General features: G+C 38.5%; 1 protein-coding gene across 5 annotated transcripts in view; it reads left to right on the forward strand.

Moving 5' to 3' along the window:
* The window catches only part of ROCK1 (Rho associated coiled-coil containing protein kinase 1), a 130,273-nt gene that overhangs the window by 16,770 nt on the left and 89,585 nt on the right, over nt 1-23,918 (forward strand). For 4 of the 5 annotated variants that reach the window (XM_055417121.2, XM_055417122.2, XM_088833397.1 and 1 more), the window contains exon 2: nt 22,595-22,676. In XM_055417121.2, the coding sequence (XP_055273096.1) occupies nt 22,595-22,676 (82 nt within the window). Of the gene's footprint in view, nt 1-22,594; nt 22,677-23,918 lie in introns of those variants that run through there. The other variant, XM_088833398.1, reaches the window with a different exon arrangement.

The raw sequence follows: 23,918 nt of genomic DNA on the forward strand, positions 1-23,918 counted from the left end.
CATGTGATTTCCCAGGCAAAAATGCTGGAGTGGGTTGCCGTTTGCTTCCCTAGGTTTCATCTATACCCACTGAAAATCCCATAAGAAAATGTTATAATTTTTGTCTTCATTGGTCAGACGTATTTTAAATAACTCAATAGGAGAAGAATAGAAGCTTATCACATTGGTTGCTCTTCTTTCTTGCCTCACATGCCAAGTTTCCTTCCACTGTCGTTTTCCTTCTGTCTCAAGAACTTCATGAACTTTTTCTTTTTTTTAAAGCTCTTTCACAGCAGGTCAGTTTGCTATGATTTTTCATAGTTTTCCTTCCTGTCAGTCTTTTAAAAGTTATATTTTTATTCCTGAAGGATATTTTCACTGGCTATGACGTAAATCAAATCCCTTATGATTATACAGTGGAAGTGAGAAATAGATTTAAGGGACTAGATCGGATAGATAGAGTGCCTGATGAACTCTGGACAGAGGTTCGTGACATTGTACAGGAGACAGGGACCAAGACCATCCCCATGGAAAAGAAATGCAAAAAAGCAAAATGGCTGTCTGAGGAGGCCTTACAAATAGCTGTGAAAAGAAGAGAAGAGAAAAGCAAAGGAGAAAAGGAAAGATATAAGCATCTGAATGCAGAGTTCCAAAGAATAGCAAGGAGAGATAAGAAAGCCTTCCTCAGCGATCAATGCAAAGAAATAGAGGAAAACAACAGAATAGGAAAAACAAGAGATCTCTTCAAGAAAATTAGAGATTCCAAGGGAATATTTCATGCAAAGATGGGCTCGACAAAGGACAGAAATGGTGTGGACCTAACAGAAGCAGAAGATATTAAGAAGAGGTGGCAAGAATACCCAGAAGAACTGTACAAAAAAGATCTTCACGACCAAGATAGTCACGATAACGTGATCACTGACCTAGAGCCAGACATCTTGGAATGTGAAGTCAAGTGGGCCTTAGAAAGCATCACTACGAACAAAGCTAGTGGAGGTGATGGAATTCCAGTTGAGCTATTTCAAATCTTGAAAGATGATGCTGTGAAAGTGCTGCACTCAATATGCCAGCAAATTTGGAAAACTCAGCAGTGGCCACAGGACTGGAAAAGTCAGTCTTCATTCCAATCCCAAAGAAAGGCAATGCCAAAGGATGCTCAGACTACCACACAGTTGCACTCATCTCACACACTAGTAAAGTCATGGTCAAAATTCTCCAAGCCAGGCTTCAGCAATATGTGAACCGTGAACTCCCAGATGTTCAAGCAGGTTTTAGAAAAGGCAGAGGCACCAGAGATCAAATTGCCAACATCCGCTGGGTCATGGAGAAAGCAAGAGAGTTCCAGAAAAGCATCTATTTCTGCTTCATTGACTATGCCAAAGCCTTTGACTGTGTGGATCGCAATAAACTGTGGAAAATTCTGAAAGAGATGGGAATACCAGACCACCTGACCTGTCTCTTGAGAAACCTGTATGCAGGTCAAGAAGCAACAGTTAGAAATGGACATGGAACAACACACTTTTTCCAAATTGGGAAAGGAATACGTCAAGGCTGTATATTGTCACCCTGCTTATTTAACTTATATGCAGAGTACATCATGAGGAACGCTGGGCTGGAAGAAGCACAAGCTGGAATCAAGATTGCCGGGAGAAATATCAATAACCTCAGATATGCAGATGACACCACCCTTATGGCAGAAAGTGAAGAGAAACTCAAAAACCTCTTGATGAAAGTGAAAGAGGAGAGTGAAAAGGTTGGCTTGAAGCTCAACATTCAGAAAACAAAGATCATGACATCTGGTCCCATCACTTCATGGGAAATAGATGGAAAAACAGTGGAAACAGTGTCAGACTTTATTTTTTTGGGCTCCAAAATCACTGCAGATGCTGATTGCAGCCATGAAATTAAAAGACGCTTACTCCTTTGAAGGAAAGTTATGACCAACTTAGATAGTATATTAAAAAGCAGAGACATTACTTTGCCAACAAAGGTCCGTCTAGTCAGTTCAGTTCAGTTCAGTCGCTCAGTCGTGTCCGACTCTTTGCGACCTCATGAATCACAGCACGCCAGGCCTCCCTGTCCATCACCAACTCCCGGAGTTCACTCAAACTCATGTCCACAGAGTCGGTGATGCCATCCAGCCATCTCATTCTCCGTCGTCCCCTTCTCCTCCCGCCTCCAATCTTTCCCAGCATCAGTCTTTTCCAGTGAGTCAACTCATCGCATGAGGTGGCCAAAGTATTGCAGTTTCAGCTTTAGCATCAGTCCCTCCAATGAACACCCAGGATTGATCTCCTTTAGAATGGACTGGTTGGATCTCCTTGCAGTATAAGGAACTCTCAAGGCTATGGTTTTTCCCGTAGTCATGTATGGATGTGAGAGTTGGACTGTGAAGAAAGCTGATCACCGAAGAATTGATGCTTTTGAACTGTGGTGGTGGAGAAGACTCTTGAGAGTCCCTTGGACTGCAAGGAGATCCAACCAGTCCATTCTAGAGGAGATCAATCCTGGGTGTTCATTGGAAAGACTGATGCTAGAGCTGAAACTCCAATACTTTGGCCACCTCATGCAACGAGTTGACTCACTGGAAAAGACTCTGATGCTGGGAAAGGTTGGGGGCGGGAGGAGAGGGGGACGACGGAGAATGAGATGGCTGGATGGCATCACCGACTCGATGGACATGATTTTGAGTGAACTCCGGGAGTTGGTGATGGACAGGGAGGCCTGGCATGCTGTGATTCATGGGGTCACAGAGAGTCGGACACGACTGAGTGACTGAACTGAACTGATAGAATGTGGGTTGACAGTTCTTTCTTTTTGATACCTTTAAAATGGTTTTCCACTTCTTCCAGAGGTTTCACATAGTTTCTGGTGAGAAATTTGCAGTTGTCCAATTCACTCTTCCCCTGTGATTAATGTCATTTTTCTCTGGTTGTCCTCCAGGTATTTTCTTTGTTTTTGGTTTCCAGCAGTTTGATTATGATGTAGGTTCCTTTGGGATTATCCTGTTGAGTTTCACTGAGCTACTGGAATAAGTAGTAAATATAGGAAGTTTTCAGCCTTTGTTTCTTCAAATATTTTTACCACACCAAACTCTTTCTCCTTTCCTTTTGGGACTCTTTAAGAGCACAAATGTTCCCTTCTGCTGTTTTCCCACAGGTCCCTGGGGCTCTGTTCATTTAAAACCTTTTATTTTTTTCCCCTGTGTTGACTAGATAATTTCTACTGATTTATCTTCAAGTACAGGCATACCTCGTTTTATTGTGATTTATTTTATTGCACTTCACAGATACCACATTTTTTACAAATCTGTGGCAACACTGTGTTCTGCAAGTCTAGTGGTGTCATTTTTCCAGGCATTTGCTCACTTTGTATCTTTATGTCACATTTTGGTAGTTCTTGCAATATTTCAAACTTTATTTGTTATGGGGATCTGTGATTAGTAATTCTTGTTGTTAGTAGCATGACTATTGAAGTCACCAATGGTGCATTTTTTTTTTATCAATAAGGTATTTTAAAATTAAGGTGTGTACATTGTTTTTCAGACATAATGTTATGGCACCCTTAATAAGCAACAGTATAGTGTAAACATAAGTTTTATGTGCACTAGGAAGCCAAAAAATTTGTGTGGCTCACTTAATTGCAGTATTTGCTTTATTGTGGTAGCCTGGAATCAAACCCACACTATCTCTAGGGTTTGCCTGCATAGTGAATCTTTTCTCTGTCATCTCCATGCTGGTGTTGAGCTTACTGCGGGTGTGTTTTTCTTTTTGGTCATTGTATTTTTCCCTTCTGAATTTTCCATTTAGTTCTTTTTCTTATTGCTTGCATTGTCGAACCATTAATTTTAAGTGCTTGCCTTATTTTGGGGAGCGTTTTAATAATAGCTGTTTTAAAAGTCTTTGTTAGATAATTCCAACCTTTGTGTCATTTTGCTGTTGGTGTCCTGTCATTCATCTTTCTTCTAACTTTACAGGATGTTACAGATTAGCGCAGAGAGGTCCAATACTCTCTTCACCCAGTCTTCCTCAATGGTTATATTATGTGTAACCTTGGTACAGTATCAAAACCAGAAAATTATAGTTGGTTCAATGTGTGTGTATAGTTCTGGGCCGTATTTTCTTGTTGAGATTCCTGTAACCACTGCTGCAATCAAGATACAGAACTAATCCATCATGGCAAAGATTTCCCAGTGTTACTCCTGTATAGATGTATCCCCCCAACCTTCACATCGTAACCCCTGGAAACCGCTAATTTGTTCTCCATCTCCATAATCTTTTCATTTGAAGAATGTTACTAGAACAAAATCATATAGTAAACAGTCTTTGAAATTTTTCTTCTTTTTTTACTCCTCATAATGCCCCTGAGATCCATTCCCGATGTTGGAGGAATCAGTAGTTCACTCCTTTCTAGAGCAGGATATTATTCCATAGTGGGCTTCCCAGGTGGTTCGGCAACCCACTCCAGTACTCTTGCCTGGGAAACCCCATGGACAGAGGAGCCTAGTGGGCTGTATTACATGGGCTTGCAAAGAGTCGGCCATGACTGAGCAACTGAGCATGTTCTCATGCCTCTCAAAGGGGCAATCTTCCCTAGTGTGGATGTACTGCAGTCTGTTTAGCCATTTACCTGGTGAAGGTAATTTTTGTTGTTTCTTTTTTTTTGGCTGTTAGAGATAAAGCTCCTGTGATCATTTGTGTGGAGATTTTTGCATGTACAGTGTTTTCATTTCTCTGGGATGAACGTCCATGAGTGCAAATGCTTGGTCATATGATTTGTTGTTCAGTTGCTAAGTCATGTCCATGTTTGCGATCCCATGGACTGTAGTACACCAGGCTCCTCTGCCCTCCACTATTTCCTGGATTTTGCTCAAATTCTTGTCCATTGAGTTGGTGATGCTATCTAACCGTCTCATCTTCTCCTTTTGCCTTTAATCTTTTCCAGCATCAGGTCTTTTCCAGTGAGTTGATTCTTAGTATCAAGTGGCCAAAGTTTTGGAGCTTCAGCATCAGTCTTTCCAGTCAGTATTCAGGTTTGATTGCCTTTAGGATTGACTGATTTGATCTTGCAGTCCATGGGACTCAAGGGTCTTCTCCAGCACTACAGTTGTTGTTGTTTTGTTGCTAAGTTGTGTCCGACACTTTGCAACTGTGTGGACTGTGCCTTGCTAGGCCCCTCTGTCCAGGGATTTCCCAGGCAAGAATACTGGAGTGGGTAACCATTTCCTTCTCCAGGAGATCTTCCCGACCCAGGGATCAAACCACCACCACAATGAGAAAGCATCAGTTCTTCAGTGCTCAGCCTTCTTTATGGTCCAGCTCTCACATCTGTGCCTGCCTCCTAGAAAAACCATAGCTTTGATTATATGAACTTTTGTCAGTTATATGATACTGGTTACAAAACTGTTTTCCAGAGTGACTCTCCCATTTTATATACCACCCTGCAATGTATAAGAGATTCTGTTTCTCTGCATTCTTGTCAGCACTGAAATTGTAACTGTTTTTCATGTTGGTTGTTGTAATGAGTATATAGTGGCTAATGATACTTAATATCTCTTCATGCACCTATTGGTCATTAGTACATCCTCTTTGGTGAAATGTCTGTATCTTTTGCACATTTTCTAATCAGATTGTTTTTTATTGTTGAATTTTGAGCGTGATTCAGGTATGCTAGTATGTTTGGTTTGCAAAAAAATTTTCCACAGTATTTGGCTTATCTTCTTATCCTCTTGAATCTTTTGCAGAGCAAAAGTTATTTTTTACAAAGTTCAGTTTATCTAAATTTTAAAAAATACTTTTTGTGTCAAGTTTCAGAAACTTTCAGTTTTATAGTTCTCAAAGAATTTAGCAGTTGTTTTTCTAAACACTTTAACATTTAAATCAGTGATCCAGTATGAGTTAATTTTTGTGTGAGGTAAGAACTTTAGATTGAGACTTACTTTAAAAATAGATATTCAATTTTCCAATACCATTTATTCAGTTCAGTTCCATCATTGAATTGCTTTTGTACTTTGTCAAGAAATCACTTGGCTATACTTGTGTGGGTCTATTTCTTGGTTCTCTATTCTGCTTCATTCATCTATACAGTTGGCCCTCTTTATCCATAAGTTCCACATCCACAAATTCAACATACCGCAGATTGAAAATATTAGAGAAATCCAGAAATATTTAAAGGGCAAAACTTGTATTTGCCTGTTGCTGCTGCTGCTGCTGCTAAGTCACTTCAGTCGTGTCCGACTCTGTGTGACCCCATAGACGGAAGCCCACCAGGCTCCCACTTCCCTGGGATTCTCCAGGCAAGAACACTGGAGTGGGTTGCCATTTCCTTCTCCAATGTGTGAAAGTGAAAAGTGAAAGTGAAGTCGCTCAGTTGTGTCCGACCCTTAGCGACCCCACGGACTGCAGCCTACCAGGCTCCTCCATCCATGGGATTTTCTAGGCAAGAGTACTGGAATGGCTTGCCATTGTAGTCAGCAGTTATTTACATGGCATTTACAATGTATTTACAACTATTTACATATCATTTGCATTGTATTAAGTATTATGAGTTCTCTGCTGCTGCTGCTACTGCTGCTAAGTCACTTCAGTCGTGTCCGACTCTGTGTGACCCCATAGACGGAAGCCCACCAGGCTCCCCAGTCCCTGGGATTCTCCAGGCAAGAACACTGGAGTGGGTTGCCATTTCCTTCTACAATGTGTGAAAGTGAAAGGTGAAAGTGAAGTCGCTTAGTTGTGTCCAACCCTTAGCGACCCCACGGACTGCAGCCTACTAGGCTCCTCCATCCGTGGGATTTTCTAGGCAAGAGTACTGGAGTGGCTTGCCATTGCCTTCTCCGATAAGTTCTCTGCTGCTGCTGCTAAGTCACTTCAGTCGTGTCCGACTCTGTGTGACCCCATAGACGGCAGCCCATCAGGCTCCCCCGTCCCTGGGATTCTCCAGGCAAGAACACTGGAGTGGGCTGCCATTTCCTTCTCCAATGTGTGAAAGTGGAAAGTGAAAAGTGAAAGTGAAGTCGCTCAGTCGTGTCCGACCCTCAGTGACCCCACGGACTGCAGCCTACCAGGCTCCTCCATCCATGGGATTTTCTAGGCAGTAGTACTGGAGTGGCTTGCCATTGCCTTCTCCGGATAAGTTCTCTAGAGATGATTTAATCTAGGATGTGTGGACGGTATATGCAAATGTTGTGCCTTTTTGGTTTGTTTGGTCGTGCTGCACAACTTGCTGGATGTTAGTTCCCTGACCAGGGATCGAACCCAGCTCTGGCAATGAAAGCACTGAGTCCTAACCGTAGGGGATTTTACTGTGCTATTTTATTTAAGGGACTTCAGCATCTGTGGATTTAGGTATTTGCTGGGGTCCTAGAACCAATCTCCTGGAGAAACCCACAGAGGACCATATGTCTGTCCTTCCACGCATAGCTCACTGTCTTGACTGTTGTAGCTATGTGAGTCTTAAACTTGGACAGAGTTATTCCTCCACATAATTCATTCTCAAAATTATTTTAGCTTTTCTAGTTCCTTTGCTTTTCCATATAAATTTTAGAAAAATTTTGCCTGTATCTACCTTATGTACGAAAACTATTGCTGGTATTTGGTAGGAATCGTGTTAAACCTTAATGTCAATTTTGGGAGAATTAACGTTTTTGTCATGTTGAGTCTTCCAGTCCATGAACACTCTATGTCTCTCAATTTATTTAGATCCTTCTAAAATTTCTTTCATCCATATTTTGTAGTTTTCAGCATAAATTCTTTGCATATTTTGTTAGATTTATTCCTCAATATTCCTTTACCTGAGAAGATATAAATGGCATTGTATTTTACATTTTGGTTTCTCCATGTTTATTGCTAATATATAGAAATACAGTTGTTTTTGTGTGTTTACCTTATGTCTTATGACCTTGTGGAACTCACTTATTAGTTCTTGGTGTTTTTCTTCTGTAGTTTCCTTGTGATTTTCTGCATAAATGATATCTATAAATATAAATGATTAACTTTCTTCCTTTCTGACCTGTATGTCTTTTATTTCCCCTACTTCATTGAGCTGGCTGTAAGCCTCAATGCTGTGTTGAATTAGAGTGGTGAGAGAGGACATCCTTGCTTTGTTCTTGCTTTTTGAGGGATATCATTGTTTTTTTTTGCCATTAAGTTTGATGTTAGTTTCAGGGTTTTTTTGTAGATATTCTTTAAAGTTGAGAAGTCGTTCACCTCTATTCCTAGTTTCCTGAGAGTTTTTCTCATAAATGGGAGTTGGATTTAATCAAATACTTTTTCTGCATCTGTTGATATCATGTGATTTTTCTTCTTTAGCTTGTTCATATAGTGAATTATATATGCAGAGTACTTTTAAGATTTGCTTTCTTAGCAACTTTCAGATACTCAGTACGATATTATTAACTATAGTGACCGTGCTGTGTGTTACATCCCAAGGACTTATCATCTTACACTGAAAGTCCAAGCTTCTATTTTATAGCTAAGCTCTTTTTCCATTCAAGTCCAATATCACTTCTTTGAGCAGCTAATGATGGTTGTTGCCTCTGTGTGTGTGTGTGTGTGTGTATGTGTGGGAATGTGAACATGTGCTAGCCATCACTGTGACTGAAGAAGGAAGCCTCTTCAGGCTTGAGTCATTCTTAGCTCAGGGGTCTTCATAGAATGAGGTGACAGCCACTCTTCTTTCTCAACTGCTCACACAAGCTGGGGAGTCTTCAAAGGAAAGAATCCTTTCCAATCATAAGTCTGAGAGCTTTGGTAGACATGTGCCTCCACAACCTTTCTTTGACTCACAGAGTTTTGAAAAAGCCCCTTTAGACCAAAACACCTGCATCATGGTGGTCTGGTACATGGGTAGACACCTCTGATTTTATCCTTGGCAACTTATGATGTACTCTTATGTTTCAGAATTAGAATTTAAAAATGAAAGTTCATCATATTTTTCCAACCAAATGGTGGAAACAGGCTTCTTTATAATGCTTTTGTGTGTATTTCTTTGTATAGCTTTTTTTGTTGTTGTTGCTGTGGGTATTAGACATGTATAATTTACAACATTAGATTGGTGTTAACATTTTACTGGTTTGAGGAAAGGGCAGAAATCTTTATGTTCCTTTACCCTCCTAGTATATAGTATATTCGTCTTTAATATCTATGTAAAATGAGAAACAATCAGGTAATATTAAAATTTTTTGCTTCAACTTTCAAGAGGATGAAAAAATATTTTCCCTTATTTTTACTTTTTCATTTGTTCTTTCTGTTATCTGAAGATTCATCTTTTATCATTTTTGATTTGAAAAATTTCCTTTATTATTGTACACCAACTATACTTCAATTAAAATTTTAAATTAAAAAAAAAAATAAATATACAAAAAAGAATTTCCTTAACCTGTCATTTTAGAATAGATCTGCTGGTCACAAATCTCTTAGTTTTTTGTCATCTGAGACTATCCTTTTTTTTTTCTTGATACGGAATTCTACTTGGACAGTTTTTTTGTTGGTTTGGATTTCTTTGGCTATGTCCTATTAGTTTCTTCAGTTTAGAGGCTTAGGTCTTTTGCTGAATACAGGGAATTTTTAGTTTTTATTTATTTCACTCCTTTTCAGTCCCATTATCTTTCTTTTCTCCTTTTGGGCCTCTAGTGACATTAAATCTTATGATTACGTAGGTCTCTGAGTCTCTGTTCATCCCCCCCACCCCCAATCACCTTTGATCAAGGTCTGGCTTTGTGAAAATCTGTATAGGAACTTTAAGAAGATAGCAATGAGCTGTGTATTTTTTAAAAAAATTATTTTATTTTTTAATTCAACAACAAATGTAATCATTCTGAAAAACTATTCCGCATTTTAACTACATGTGTTGATTAGGGTGACATGAAGCACACAGGCAAGTGACTCATTTTGCTGCCTTTAAAAGGAAACACTGCTTTGCATCCCTTTCCTCTTTATTAAATAGTCAAGATCACATACTAGTTAGCCAATAGATTTGGCTCTTTGAAATGTGCCAACCCAGTGACAATGAGGACTCTGAAAAATGAAGATTCCACAAGCCATTTCTGTGACTCATCAAAAGGCTTCAGACTGGAAAGGAAAAGTGCTTTTCATTTTTTATTAGTCAATATAGTTGGCTGGAAATCAGTTTGTTTTTCTCACTTTCATTTACAAAGTCAATGGGCTGGGTTTATTGGAAAATATTTTTATACTACTGCTAACTGAACACATGATGTGTTCTATTTTTCCCTAAAGAAACGAATCAGACACTTGAAGGAAAAATTTGAAAAGTAAGCTGTCTTCCCCCGAAATAAAGTCACACCATCTGAAAGTTTTCGGTTATTCATGCCCACACAAAATCTAGCTTGTGTTCACCCATACCTGTAAACTGTTAAAGTGATCAGGAGGAAAATCCTCTGTGAAATTACCCATGAAGATATCTTTATGACTTCTTATGGTGTATCCGTTTCTTAACACGTACAGCAGCCCTACATGGTCACATTTCACATGTGATAGTTATTGTTGTTACACTTATTTTACAGGTGAGGACATTGAGGCTGTGAAGGGTTAGGTAACTTGCTTAAGATCACATGCCTATCAAGTGTTCTTGATTGGAATATGACTCTGTGTGCTTATGATGTGATACTGTTTACATAGAAATATTTTTCTTTTTTAGAAAGTTGATGTCTCAACTTTGTATCTTAATTCTGTCCTCCCTTAGATTTTTTTGGAACCTCACTTAATCATTTTTATTCTATAAAAATATATATCTCTACCTAAAAGTATCTCATCAAATTTAAATTTAAATCATGGAAGCTTCTAATTTTTCTCATTTCTTTTGACCATTATTTCATTCATTCCTTTTCCACTAGCTTTTCTACCCATTATAAGTTGGTTTATGCCCCTTTCATTCTGAGAAGCATTCTATTTAAGGTTGACAGTAACCTTTAAAAGAAAAGCTTCCCCAAGAGTCTCCCCGTAGCTTTTCTGTGCCTACGTGGTCTATTGTACATCTCTTCTGTAACCTCTTGCCTCAGGTGTCTGTGGGGTTTGTAGTTTTCTGGTAGCTTTTATGAGCTCTGCCCCCACTGCTTTGTCTGTCTGTATTCTTAGTTACACAGAACAGAAAGGTCCTTGTCTCGGTCCTTCAGACATCCCTCAGATAGGTTAAAACAGGCATACACAGCGGTTGACATATATGAACTGCTCCCTCCAGTTCAAGGTGGGGGAAGTGGGAACCAACCTGTTACCTGCTCAAGACCAAGACCACCCCCACTCTGGGAGAGAGTGGGGTAACAGTGAGTAAACATGTCACACATTTTCCTACCATTTGAATGTGGCTTTTACTCCGTGGGATATTTGCTTTTTTTTGCTCTAAACCTTTTGTTTTCCTGTACTCCTACAAATTTGGTTTATGGAGCTGCTGGGTAGGTTTTTTTTTTTTTCCTGTAGGGGAACAAGAGTTTGGAGTTTCCTAGTCCACCACTTTGCTGATGTCCAATAGTGACTTTAAAAAAAAAGATGTAGCAAAATATGTAGAATATGTAACTTACCATTTTAATTATTTCTAAATATGTATTTAGAAATACAGGGTAAATACATGGTATGTACAGTTCAGTGGCATTACGTTGTTATGCAACTATCATCAGTGACATTTTAATTACAAATTATTTGGCTCCTTTTGCATTTTTCATTTTAGCTGACCTCCCTCTCTGTGGCATTTTGCTCTGCTCTTAAGTTCTTTTTACAGTTTTTTCAGCTTTCATGACACTGTTATATCTTCCTTTCCCTTCTCTTATTGCTCATTAGTCATGTTTGCTCTGCTTGTCTTTCAGATGTTAATGTTTCCCAGAAGGCTATTATTCATTCTTTTTCCATTTTCCCCTTGGTTTACATCTGTTATCATGGATTTAAATGTATTCTTGTGATTTCCAAATCTGTATCACAGCCCAGTCTCTCTGTTGAAGTCAAAGTCATATTTTGAACTACCATCTAGTTAGCCATAAAATGGTAGGTATCCTACAGGTATATCAAGTTCAGTATATCTAAAATCTTTATCTTTCCTCTCCAAAATGTATTTTCTGCCTTGGTTAATAAAGTCACTCTCTACTCACCTAAACTAGAAGATATTCATTCTTAATATTCCTCTCCTTTTTTCAGTCATACTTCAGATTCTTCCGCTTCTGATGCTCCATTTCTGTTGCCCCCATTTAGTGCAGACTTGGATCTTTTTGTGCTTTATTACCACAGTATGCTCCTGACTACTCCCTTTTCTACCTCTTTCTTTCTTTTTTAATCCATTGTCTTTATCATTATCAGACTTTAGTAAAATAAAAACTAGTCTTGTCACTCTTCCTCTCCCCAAAATTCCTATGGTTCCAATAACAGAAATGCCAAAATTCTTAGCATGGTATGTTATACCATTAATACACATTTGTTAACCCATCCTCACAGCATTGTTTCCCGCACCACCTCTTCCTCATATCTGTGGAACCAGAGCATCCTATTCTCATTCTTTAAATTTTTCTTGCCTTTCTTCTCTTTAGATTGCCTTATTCCACCTCCATCTTGCTCTTTTCAAATTCTCTTCTTTAAAGATCAACAAACGCAAACAAATGGAGCCTAATTAAACTTATAAGCTTTGGACAGCAAAGAAAACCATAAACAAAACAAAAGACAACCTGTGGTCTGGGAGGAAGTATTTGCAAATGATGCTGCCAGTAGTGGATTAATTTACAGAATATGCAAACAGCTCATATAGCTTAATGTCAAAAAAACAAACAACTGAATCAAAAAAAAATAGAAAACCTAAGAGACATTTCTCCAAAGAAGACATATAGAGAGCCAACAGGTACATGAGAAGATGCTCAACATTGCTAGTTATTAGAGAAATGCAAGTTAAAACTACAATGAGGTATCCTTACAGTGGTCAGTGGCATCATTAAAAAGTCTATAAATAACAAATGTTGAAGAGGGTGTGGAGAAAAAGGAACCCTCCTTACACTGCTGATGGGAATGTAAACTGGTGTAACTGCTATGGAAAACAATACGCTGCTGCTGCTGCTAAGTCACTTCAGTCGTGTCCGACTCTGTGTGACCCCATAGACGGAAGCCCACCAGGCTCCCCCATCCCTGGGATTCTCCAGGCAAGAACACTGGAGTGGGTTGCCATTTCCTTCAATGTGTGAAAGTGAAAAGTGAAAGTGAAGTTGCTCAGTCATGTCCGACTCTTAACGACCCCACGGACTGCAGCCTACCAGGCTCCTCCATCCATGGGATTTTCTAGGCAAGAGTACTGGAGTGGCTTGCCAGTGCCTTCTCCAGGAAAACAGTATAAAGGTTCCTTAAAAAGCTAAAAATAAAGAGTTAGCATTTGATCCTGCAATCCCACTCCTGGGCACATACCTGGAGAAAACTAATTTGAAAAGATTCATGTACCCCCATGTTCATAGTAACGCTATGTACAAAAGTCAAGACATGGAAGCATTAAATGTCCACCAACAGATAAATGGATAAAGATGATGTGGTATGTGTGTGTGTGTATACATACATACAGTGGAATATAGGATAGTGGAATATTCAGTTCAGTTCAGTCGCTCAGTCGTGTCCGACTCTCCACGACCCCATGTATCACAGCACGCCAGGCCTCCCTGTCCATCCCCAACACCCGGAGTTCACTCACACTCGTGTCCAGAGTCGGTGATGCCATCCAGCCATCTCATTCTCTGTCGTCCCCTTCTCCTCCCCGCCGCCAACCTTTCCCAGCATCAGATTCTTTTCCAGTGAGTCAATTCGTCGGATGAGGTAGCCAAAGTATTGCAGTTTCAGCTTTAGCCTCAGCCATAAAAATGATGAAATAATGCCATTTGCAGCAACATGGGTATACCTGGAGATTATCATATTAAGTGAAGTCAGACATTGAAGGAGAAATGTGATATAACTTATATGTGAAATCTTAGAAAATAATACAAATGAACTTATTTACAAAACAGACTCATAGAAAACAAGCTTTTGGTTATAAAAGGAGATGGGGGATTAGGAGTTTGAGATGAACTGATACACTCTACTATTTGTAAAATGGATAAACAGCAAGGACAGGGAACTGTATTCAGTGTCTTATGATAATCTATAATGGAAAAGAATCGGAAAAAGGATAGATATATATTAACTCAGCCACTTTGCTGTACACCTGAAGGTAATACAACATTGTAAATTGACTATAATTCAATATAAAGAATGGCTAAAGAGAAATAAAGGTCAGCTCATATTTCATGTCCTTTATGAGGCTCCAGTTAAGCAGTCTTTTCTCTGTTTGTGTACTTTATAATACTCAGGATCCCATATTATTTACTTTTTCTGCCTACTAACCAGTGAACTCCCAGAGACAAAGTATTTTACTGTTTTTATCATTACTATTATTACTACTACTACTATTTCTGTTTTCTGAAGGCAGACTTATAAATAATTACAACAAGTACAGTAATTTCTGAAGCAGGAAGTGCATAGGAGGTGTTTTATTTTTTAACATTTCCTCAGAGTGCTGGGGAAGGCAGCACAAACATTTGAGGCAGTCTGCATATAAGAAATCTTCATGTTCCAGCTGGGGAAAAGAGCAGGTAAAAAGGCAGGGGGGTAGACTGAGCAATGGGAGGTGACTCTAGCACAGTGACTCAAGCCTCGATATGTGCATGTAGAGAAAAATGAGGCTGCAAAGGGATAGTTTGAGATTGGTTGGGAAAAGCCACTGTATGTTTAATTAAGTATTTGGAATACTAAATTTTTTGTTGTATAATTATCCTAGGACGCACTGGCATGTATATAGTAATGTCACATTGCTTAAACATATTTTAGTTTAATATCAGAAGTTGTTAAAATTCCTTGAGGAAATTATTTTTCTATTTTCATATCACTGCTTAATTTTGAGACATTTATTCTCTCTTTACCTAACAAAGAGATGAACATGGACCCAAAGTATTTTCTTTAAGTGGTACACCGACTGTCATCAAATGTTTGACAGTAGTCAAGAAAAATGTTTTTGATTTTCGAAAGTCCTTGTTTTACTGCCTTAGTTTTAATTTTTTTTTGCGGCGGCGAGGTTCAGTTCAGTTCAGTTACTCAGTGTGTGAACTTAAACCGTTGGAATATTCCAAAGGCAGTTTGTTCAGTTCAGTTCAATCCAGTCGCTCAGTCGTGTCCGACTCTTTGCGACCCCATGAATCACATCACGCCAGGCCTTCCTGTCCATCACCAACTCCCGGAGTTCACTCAAACTCATGTCCATAGAGTCGGTGATGCCATCCAGCCATCTCATTCTCTGTCGTCCCCTTCTCCTCCCGCCCCCAATCACTCCCAGCATCAGAGTCTTTTCCAGTGAATCAACTCGTTGCATGAGGTGGCCAAAGTATTGAAGTTTCAGCTTTAGCATCAGTCCTTCCGATGAACATCCAGGACTGATCTCCTTTAGAATGGAGGGGGGGTAGTTTCTCAAAAACTTATTTAGAATAGCAACGATTTTGATTTTGAAATTTTACTTAAAGATGAAATTTTTTATACATATTATATTTTTGTTTCCTAGTGCCTTTATATTCTTGTGCTTTTTAACAAGTGTATTATTACTAGTGGACCTGATCTTAAATGATATTTTACACGGGAATCTTACTTTTCTAATTCAGAACTATACAGAGACTGAAGTTTGCAGCAGTGTTAAGTTGAATAATTTCCTCCTGCTTCTCCTTTACTTAAACTCTGTTGTGAGATAACACAACTGGTGCTTTCCCTGCTCCTAATACCAGCTCTTTTTAAGACATATGAAATGTTATACTTGTCATTAATTATGGTTGCCTTTGTATGTTTATGTGAAAGTATTCAGCACTTCTCTAATGTGACTAGCTTCTTTCAAAATACACTGCCATAACTGGTCTACTGCTGCTGCTGCTGCTAAGTTGCGTCAGTTGTGTCCGATTCTGTGCGGACCCATAGACGGCAGCCTACCAGGCTCCTCTGTCCCTGGGATTCTCGGGGCAAGAATACCGAAGCGGGTTGTCATTTTGTTCTCTAGTGAAAAGTGAAAGTGAAGTCACTCAGTTGTGTCCGACTCTTCGGTGACCCCATGGACCATAGCCTATGAGGCTCCTCCATACGTGGGATTTCCCAGGCAAGAGTACTGGAGTGGGGTGCCATTGCCTTCTCCGACTGGTCTACTATCATTGTTCAGATATACATAGCAAAGGATTTAATTTTTGTAATTCTTTGACATTGACTCCTCTCCATAATAATTGATTATTATGGGAAGATAATAATTAATGTTAATTTCTGTTAAGGTTCCGAATTCTGGTACTAGAATATGGACTTTAGGAAGTGGCAAGCCTTATTCTCCATTATTTTACAGAACTTCAAGTACTGAATAAAAGTCAGAATTCTTTGTCCTACTCTAAGGTTGTATTACCTTGTGTAGCTTCTCTGCTTCATTAAAGTGGAAGCCTGCATCCCTCTCCCCAGCCTCAGTGTTTTGACTCCCCATATAGCCTCTTGGTATATACCTTAGATTGTGCTAGAAGGATACCTTGTTGTCCATTTTATTTCTGATAAAAAATATAATTTTGGCTTTTGAATGATACCGAAAAACTGTATACTGTCTCCTACAATTGTAAAGTGAAAGTATATGGTGATAGGGCCAGACACCTAGTCCTTAGTGACTGTACACAAGTTAGTGGAGGGCGCTAGTTTTCCATTAACAAATGTGTGCTTGAATTCTATTGTTAGGAAGAGTCAGGTGCATTATCTTTTTTTCAATAAAACCCCACAACTTTTAATTATATATGGGATTTCTATACTCAGAAGGGTTTTAATATCATGACCTGAGATTTACTCTTGAGGTTTTATGACCACATGACTAAAATACCTATTTTCTCTTTATGTCATTTCTGTCAATAGTGAGACTAACTTGTAGAGCTTTCAAATGTCACCTAGAGAAATAAAGAGTGAAAAGTGGAACTGTTTAAAGGTCGAATACATCACTCATTTAATTCTCACAGAGCCTGAGTTGTAGTGAGTTATTTCCATTTTATAAAAGAGAAAACTGAGGCTCAGTTATACAAACAACGTTTATCAGAGAGCGATACTTTTTGTCAGCCCCATCTTGCCCCGGTCTCACTGTTTGAATGGATGATTCTCTCACCCTTTCGGCGCAACAAGTCCTGTATCTCCTACATTGACATTTAATGAACTCTGTGTATTTCAGGGTGCTTTAGGTCACAAGAGGGGCTTCCCTGATAGCTCAGTTGGTAAATAATCCGCCTGCAATGCAGGAGACCCTGCTTCGGCTACCCACTCCAGTATTTTTGGGCTTCCCTTGTGGCTCAGCTGGAACAGAATCCTCCTGCAATGTAGGAGACCTGGGTTCGATCCCTGGGTTGGGAAGATCCCTTGGAGAAGGGAAAGGCTACCCACTTCAGTATTCTGACCTAGAGAATTCCATGGACAGTTCATGGGGTCACAAAGAGTCGGACACAACTGAGCAATTTTCACTTAATTTAGGTCACAAGAATTAGAAGATCCAATGTAAATTGAGTTAAACCATAAGGAAAATGTATTATCTTGAGATAGAATGGGAAGGATAGTTTCCAGAGTAGATTAATTCATTGGTTCAAAAACATCGTCATAAACTCGGGTTCCTTCATCTTTCGTGTCTCTTGTCCTCATTGTGTTTGGCTTTGTCTCCTGCCAATTTCCCTTGAGGCCCCAAGGTGGCTGCTGTTGTTTAAGTGTCATATAGAGCTATGACAGTTTCTCATAAAAGGAGAGACTATCTCAGACATGTGTCTCTTTCAGGAGAGAAGAAACTTTTCCCCAGAAACCTTTCTGTAAGTTTTCCCCTCAAATTTGATGTGCCAGATTATTACCATGTTCCTGTACTTAAGCTGAACACTGGCAAGAGTAATAGGCCTCCATGTTTAGCTTAAATTAGAAATGACCTCCTTGAGTTGGGGAAGATCTCTCTGTTCATGGAAGCTCATAGTTTCATGGAGAAAGGTGGGTTGCCCGAACAAAATCAAGACTGAATTAGGAAGGTAGAAGGAGGAAATAGTTGTTGGGGTAGGAGAGCCAACAGTATCTGCGATGCTGTGAGTAAAACGCCATGCTCAGTTCTGGGCTCAGCTTAGTTGTCACATCAGAAATCAAGCTGTGGAGATTAAAGTGAAAAATAACTCTAAGGAAAACTGTTCAATTTCATAGGTAGATTGGGGAAGGTTATGCAGAAGAGGGCATGGTGGCGTACTAGAAAAAATGTAGTACTTTGACCCAGGACACTAGGTTTGAGTCCTAACCAGTGTACTTTTTAGTTTTAATTAGAAGAATATGACTTGTGATTTTCTGTTAATTTTTAAATGCTACGTCTTGGACTTAAATGTACATGTTTGTTCTCAATTCCTAACTTCATTTTAGGGATATAGGATTTTTAAATCATGTTTTTATCATGGTCATGTTATTTCTATAACTATTAGACTAAGAGTTCATATTTTGATTGTAACACAACTTACTAACTAGCTCTGTGGCGTTGGACAGTTCAGTTAATGTTTCTAATTGTTACTTACCTTGACTATGGAATGTAGTGGTTAATTAAACAAGGGATTTTTTGAGTTTTTTCCCCTAACATTTAGTAACTTAAAAAAATTATTTGAAGTTTAAGATTGTAGGCAGTTTGCAGTTTATTTATTGGAAAGGGCGTGTTGTGAGTAAAGTTTAATGCACATTTCCCTCACTTTCTAATGTTTTATTCGATATTAGAAAACAACTTAAATTGTCATAAATTTAGATGTTCTGAACCTTTTAAAACTGAAAAGTTTGTTTGGAAGTAGGAGCTCTTAAAATAGTACTTATTATAAGATGTAATCATATGTTGATTTTATTGCATTATACTTACTTGTATTTCCCAGGAATGTTTATCAAAATTTTAGCTAAAATTGTGGGGCTAGTGTTATTTGCATTACTCTGTAATCTATGCAATTTTGGAGTGACATAGTTAGCTGAAATTTACTATCTAATAAGGAAAGTGTTATTTCTGGAGTAATATAATGCATTTGCTCTGGAACAAAAAAATCATTGGTGTAATGTACATTTTATGCCTACTTGTTCAAGACATTCTGGAAGATGCTGTGGGAGAAAATGAAATGTTAACTGTGGTTTCTGCTTTAAAGAGTTTAAAATCTAGTCAAAGGGGCATATATACATTTAATTTACCTTGTCCTGGAAAATAGCAAATTAATATATTTATTGATTGATTTTCAATACACCAAGTAAAGATTCTCATCTCTTTATTGTAAAAATCATTAACAGAAATATTCAAATGCTTTATGAGACTAAGAAATGTGTCTCAAGGATAGATGAACCTGTTCTGTTGGGGAGACTTTTTCTTCAGATCCTACAAACCTCTGAATTCTGAAAAGCCAGCAGTAGGGTTAGTTAGTCTCTTTAAGCAGTCCGCAACATTGCTATTAGTACTAATCGTCACTACTAATCGTCTTCTCCATGGTCAGTTACCAACCTAAGCAGTGATAAATTTTAAAACCTATAAAAATTTGACTAGACTTTTCAGTTTCCTAGAGAAATATTTTAACTATTCTAAAATAGCTGGAGTTATTCATACCTTTGACTTAACACAAAGTATATCTCCCCTAGCTTAATTTCTCTTTCAGACTTTTATGAACATGACTGTTCATGGTCTTCAGAAGGTGTGTTTTGCTTTGCTGTTTTTTATTTTTGGGCTTTATTGTAGCAAACTAAATTTCCCCAGTTAAATACAGTGAAGGTGACTTGGGATTGTCTGAATGTTTCCCCTTTGGCACATGATAAGATATAATCTGAATAGATGCATTCCTGCTTCAACACTGATTGGTACACCTTCTCATTGTCCTACTCTTGCTTCAGTTCAGTTCAGTCACTCAGTCGTGTCTGACTCTTTGCAACTCCATGAATCGCAGCACTCCAGGCCTCCCTGTCTATCACCAACTCCTGGAGTTCACTCAAACTCATGTCCATCGAGTCAGTGATGCCATCCAGCCATCTCATTCTCTGTTGTCCCCTTCTCCTCCCGCCCCCAATCCCTCCCAGCATCAGAGTCTTTTCCAGTGAGTCAACTCATCTCATGAGGTGGCCAAAGTATTGCAGTTTCAGCTTTAGCATCGGTCCTTCCAATGAACACCCAGGATTGATCTCCCCTAAAATGGACTGGTTGGATCTCCTTGCAGTCCAAGGGACTCTCAAGAGTCTTCTCCAACACCACAGTTCAGAAGCATCAATTCTTCGGCGATCAGCTTTCTTCAGAGTCCAACTCTCACATCCATACATGACCACGGGAAAAACCATAGCCTTGACTAGATGGACCTTGGTTGGCAAAGTAATGTCTCTGCTTTTTCATGTGCTATCTAGGTTGGTCATAACTTTCCTTCCAAGGAGTAAGCGTCTTTTAATTTCATGGCTGCAGTCAGCATCTGCAGTGATTTTGGAGCCCAAAAAAAATTAAGTCTGACACTGTTTCCACTGTTTCCCCATCTATTTCCCATGAAGTGATGGGACCAGATGCCATGATATTCGTTTTCTGGATGTTGAGCTTCAAGCCAACCTTTTCACTCTCCTCTTTCACTTTCATCAAGAGGCTTTTGAGTTCCTCTTCACTTTCTGCCATAAGGGTGGTGTCATCTGCATATCTGAGGTTATTGATACTTCTCCTGGCAATCTTGATTCCAGCTTGTGCTTCTTCCAGCCCAGCGTTCCTCATGATGTACTCTGCATATAAGTTAAATAAGCAAGGTGACAATATACAGCCTTGACACACTCCTTTTCCTATTTGGAACCAATCTGTTGTTCCATGTCCAGTTCTAACTTTTGCTTTCTGACCTGCATACAGGTTTCTCAAGAGGCAGGTCAGGTGGTCTGGTACCCGTCTCTTTCAGAATGTTCCACAGTTTATTGTGATCCACACAGTCAAAGGCTTTGGCATAGTCAATGAAGCAGAAATAGATGTTTTCTGGAACTCTCTTGCTTTCTCCATGATCCAGTGGATGTTGGCAATTTGATCTCCGGTTCCTCTGCCTTTTATAAAACCAGCTTGAACATTTGGAAGTTCATGGTTCACGTACTGCTGAAGCCTGGCTTGGAGAATTTTGAGCATGACTTTACTAGCGTGTGAGATGAGTGCAGTTGTGCGGTAGTTTGAGCATTCTTTGGCATTGCCTTTCTTTGGGATTGGGATGAAGACTGACCTTTTCCGGTCCTGTGGCCACTCCTGAGTTTTCCAAATTTGTTGACATATTGAGTGCAGCACTTTCACAGCATCATCTTTCAGGATTTGAAATAGCTCAGCTGGAATTCCATCACCTCCACTAGCTTTGTTCATAGTGATGCTTTCTAAGGCCCACTTGACTTCACATTCCAAGATGTCTGGCTCTAGGTGAGTGATCACACCATCGTGATTATCTTGGTCGCGAAGATCTTTTTTGTACAGTTCTTCTGTGTATTCCTGCCACCTCTTCTTAATATCTTCTGCTTCTGTTAGGTCCATACCATTTCTGTCCTTTATCGAGCCCATCTTTGCATGAAAAGTTCCCTTGGAATCTCTAATTTTCTTGAAGAGATCTCTTGCTTTTCCTATTCTGTTGTTTTCCTCTATTTCTTTGCATTGATCGCTGAGGAAAGCTTTCTTATCTCTCCTTGCTATTCTTTGGAACTCTGCATTCAGATGCTTATATCTTTCCTTTTCTCCTTTGCTTTTCGCTTCTCTTCTTTTGTCCTCCTTAAAAGTAAAAGCCCGTGTTTGTCCCTTACTAGTGGTTGTTCTGAGAAGTGTTTCAAAGAAAGAGAACCCAATATAATTATATACACACCATAAAAATGTGTATAAATGCAGAATTTATTTTACACTAAACTTCACATTTTAGGAACTAATATTTGATCAGTCAGTTCAGTCCAGTCGCTCAGTCGTGTCCAACTCTTTGTAACCCCATGAATTGCAGCACGCCAGGCCTCCCTGTCCATCACCAACTCCCTACCTTTTAAAATATTTGTGGTCCAAAATGTAGGTCATTTGTTTTTTATGAATGTCTATGAAATAAATAAATGCAGTAGTTAAAGGGAAGTGAAAAGTAAAATTTCATGCCCTTATATGGAGAAAAGAGCATGAGTTGAGGTCACTTGTAGCCAGTTTGTGGTGATTTTCCTGCTTCTCTGCCTGGGAGAGTTAGAAAGTGAAACTCTTATTATCAGTGGTGTCCAACCTTTTTGGCATGAGGGACTGGATTTGTGGAAGACAACTGCTTACTTCTGTTGTGCCGCCAGGTTCCTAGAAGGCCACGGACTGGTACTGGCCTGGGGATTGGGGACCTCTGCTCTGTATGAAATAAAAAATGAATTTTCTCTTCTTCCAGTACTCATGTAACCTTGTAGAAGGTGTTAAATGAATGCAGGATGTGTGAGAGAGAGGCAGATTAAGCAGATTAAATGTTAAAGCATAAATTTTGTGCTCGCTTCGGCAGCACATATACTAAATGTTAAAGCATAAGTTTTATTCTTTATACTCAAAAGAGGAACGTGTTCCCAGTGTGATCCTAAAACTAACTTTGTTTGTTTGTTTATTTGTTTAGGATGGATTGGATGCTTTGGTATATGATTTGGATTTTCCTGCCTTAAGAAAAAACAAAAATATTGACAACTTTTTAAGCAGATGTAAGTAATTTTTTGTGGAGGTTAATGCTAGACTATATATAATGAAATATTGACTTAGAAAATTCAAGCCCTTTTTTTTTCTATTTACTCTGGCTATTTCATCAATAGTATCTACATCAGATGAGAAGAAAATAGGAAAGAAACTTTGTCATTTTGAGTGCTTATCAGGAAAATCTAAAATATCTTGCAGAGAAGGGAATAAAAAGTAAATGGTTAAAATAAATATGTTAAACATAAGTGCACATTGAATTTCAATAATGTTTTATTTATTCTCTATTTTTCTTTTATAAATGAATTAGCTGTTATATTTTAATACCTGCAGGTTAAGAATTGATTACATTTGAAAAGCCCTCCTACCTGTAAGATACGAATTTTCTTCGTGAAACCTGACGTATACTTAAGTTTTACAGATGTTCTTTTATAAAAAGATGTTTATAAGATTTTGATATTAAATATTTTGTTTAAAATTTGATTAGAAAACTTAATAAAATAGTTTCAAATTTTTCATCTTAAATAATTGATAATAATAATTTTGGTCATAAAATCTTCCCCACTCCATTTTTTAAAATCTATTCCTAAACCATACATATTCATATATTTAGGTTGACTTTGCCTTAGTATTACCTGCCAATTTTGGTTATGTATGTTTTGTTAGAAAAGTTTTATTTTTCTAAATAGTCAGATCTTTTTAACTTTAGATTTACTTTCTTTTATCATTTCTACACTTTGAGATCCTGTCTCAGAATTTTACTTGTCAATCTTTTGGGTTTCTGTTTCTCTCTTTTTTATAAAAATTTTTTTTCAGCCTTCCTTCTGATTTGGAATATAGTGCCAGATTCTGAAGAGCGAACTTTTAAACAAGTTTTCTTAATTCCTCACATCTTACTGATATTGCAGGAAAATTTTAGTGCTATTTAATTTGCTTTACCTCCTTACTTAACAGTACAGAAGAACTGAAAAGATGGAGAATCTTGACCAGTTCTCTGATGGGAGGCAAAAAGATAAATGCTTGGTAGTACAGAGAGTAGGGGGTGGTGGGAGAGTATAATTTGGTGAAGTAAGATCACAAGAGTTGGAACACATTTTAAAAAATCTGTTACTGGTTTTACTATGCAGCATTGCTACTTTCATAATATTAAGTTTGCCTTTACATTATATTTTGTAAATAGGAACATCAGTAGCCATAATAGAAATGTAATAAGTAAAATGAAGATAAAAAGCTAAACTATTTAAACTGATGAA

This window comes from Moschus berezovskii, chromosome 28 (assembly GCF_049115385.1).
Source record: "Moschus berezovskii isolate FMDL1 chromosome 28, NW_MosBer_1.0, whole genome shotgun sequence".
Lineage (NCBI taxonomy): Eukaryota > Metazoa > Chordata > Mammalia > Artiodactyla > Moschidae > Moschus > Moschus berezovskii.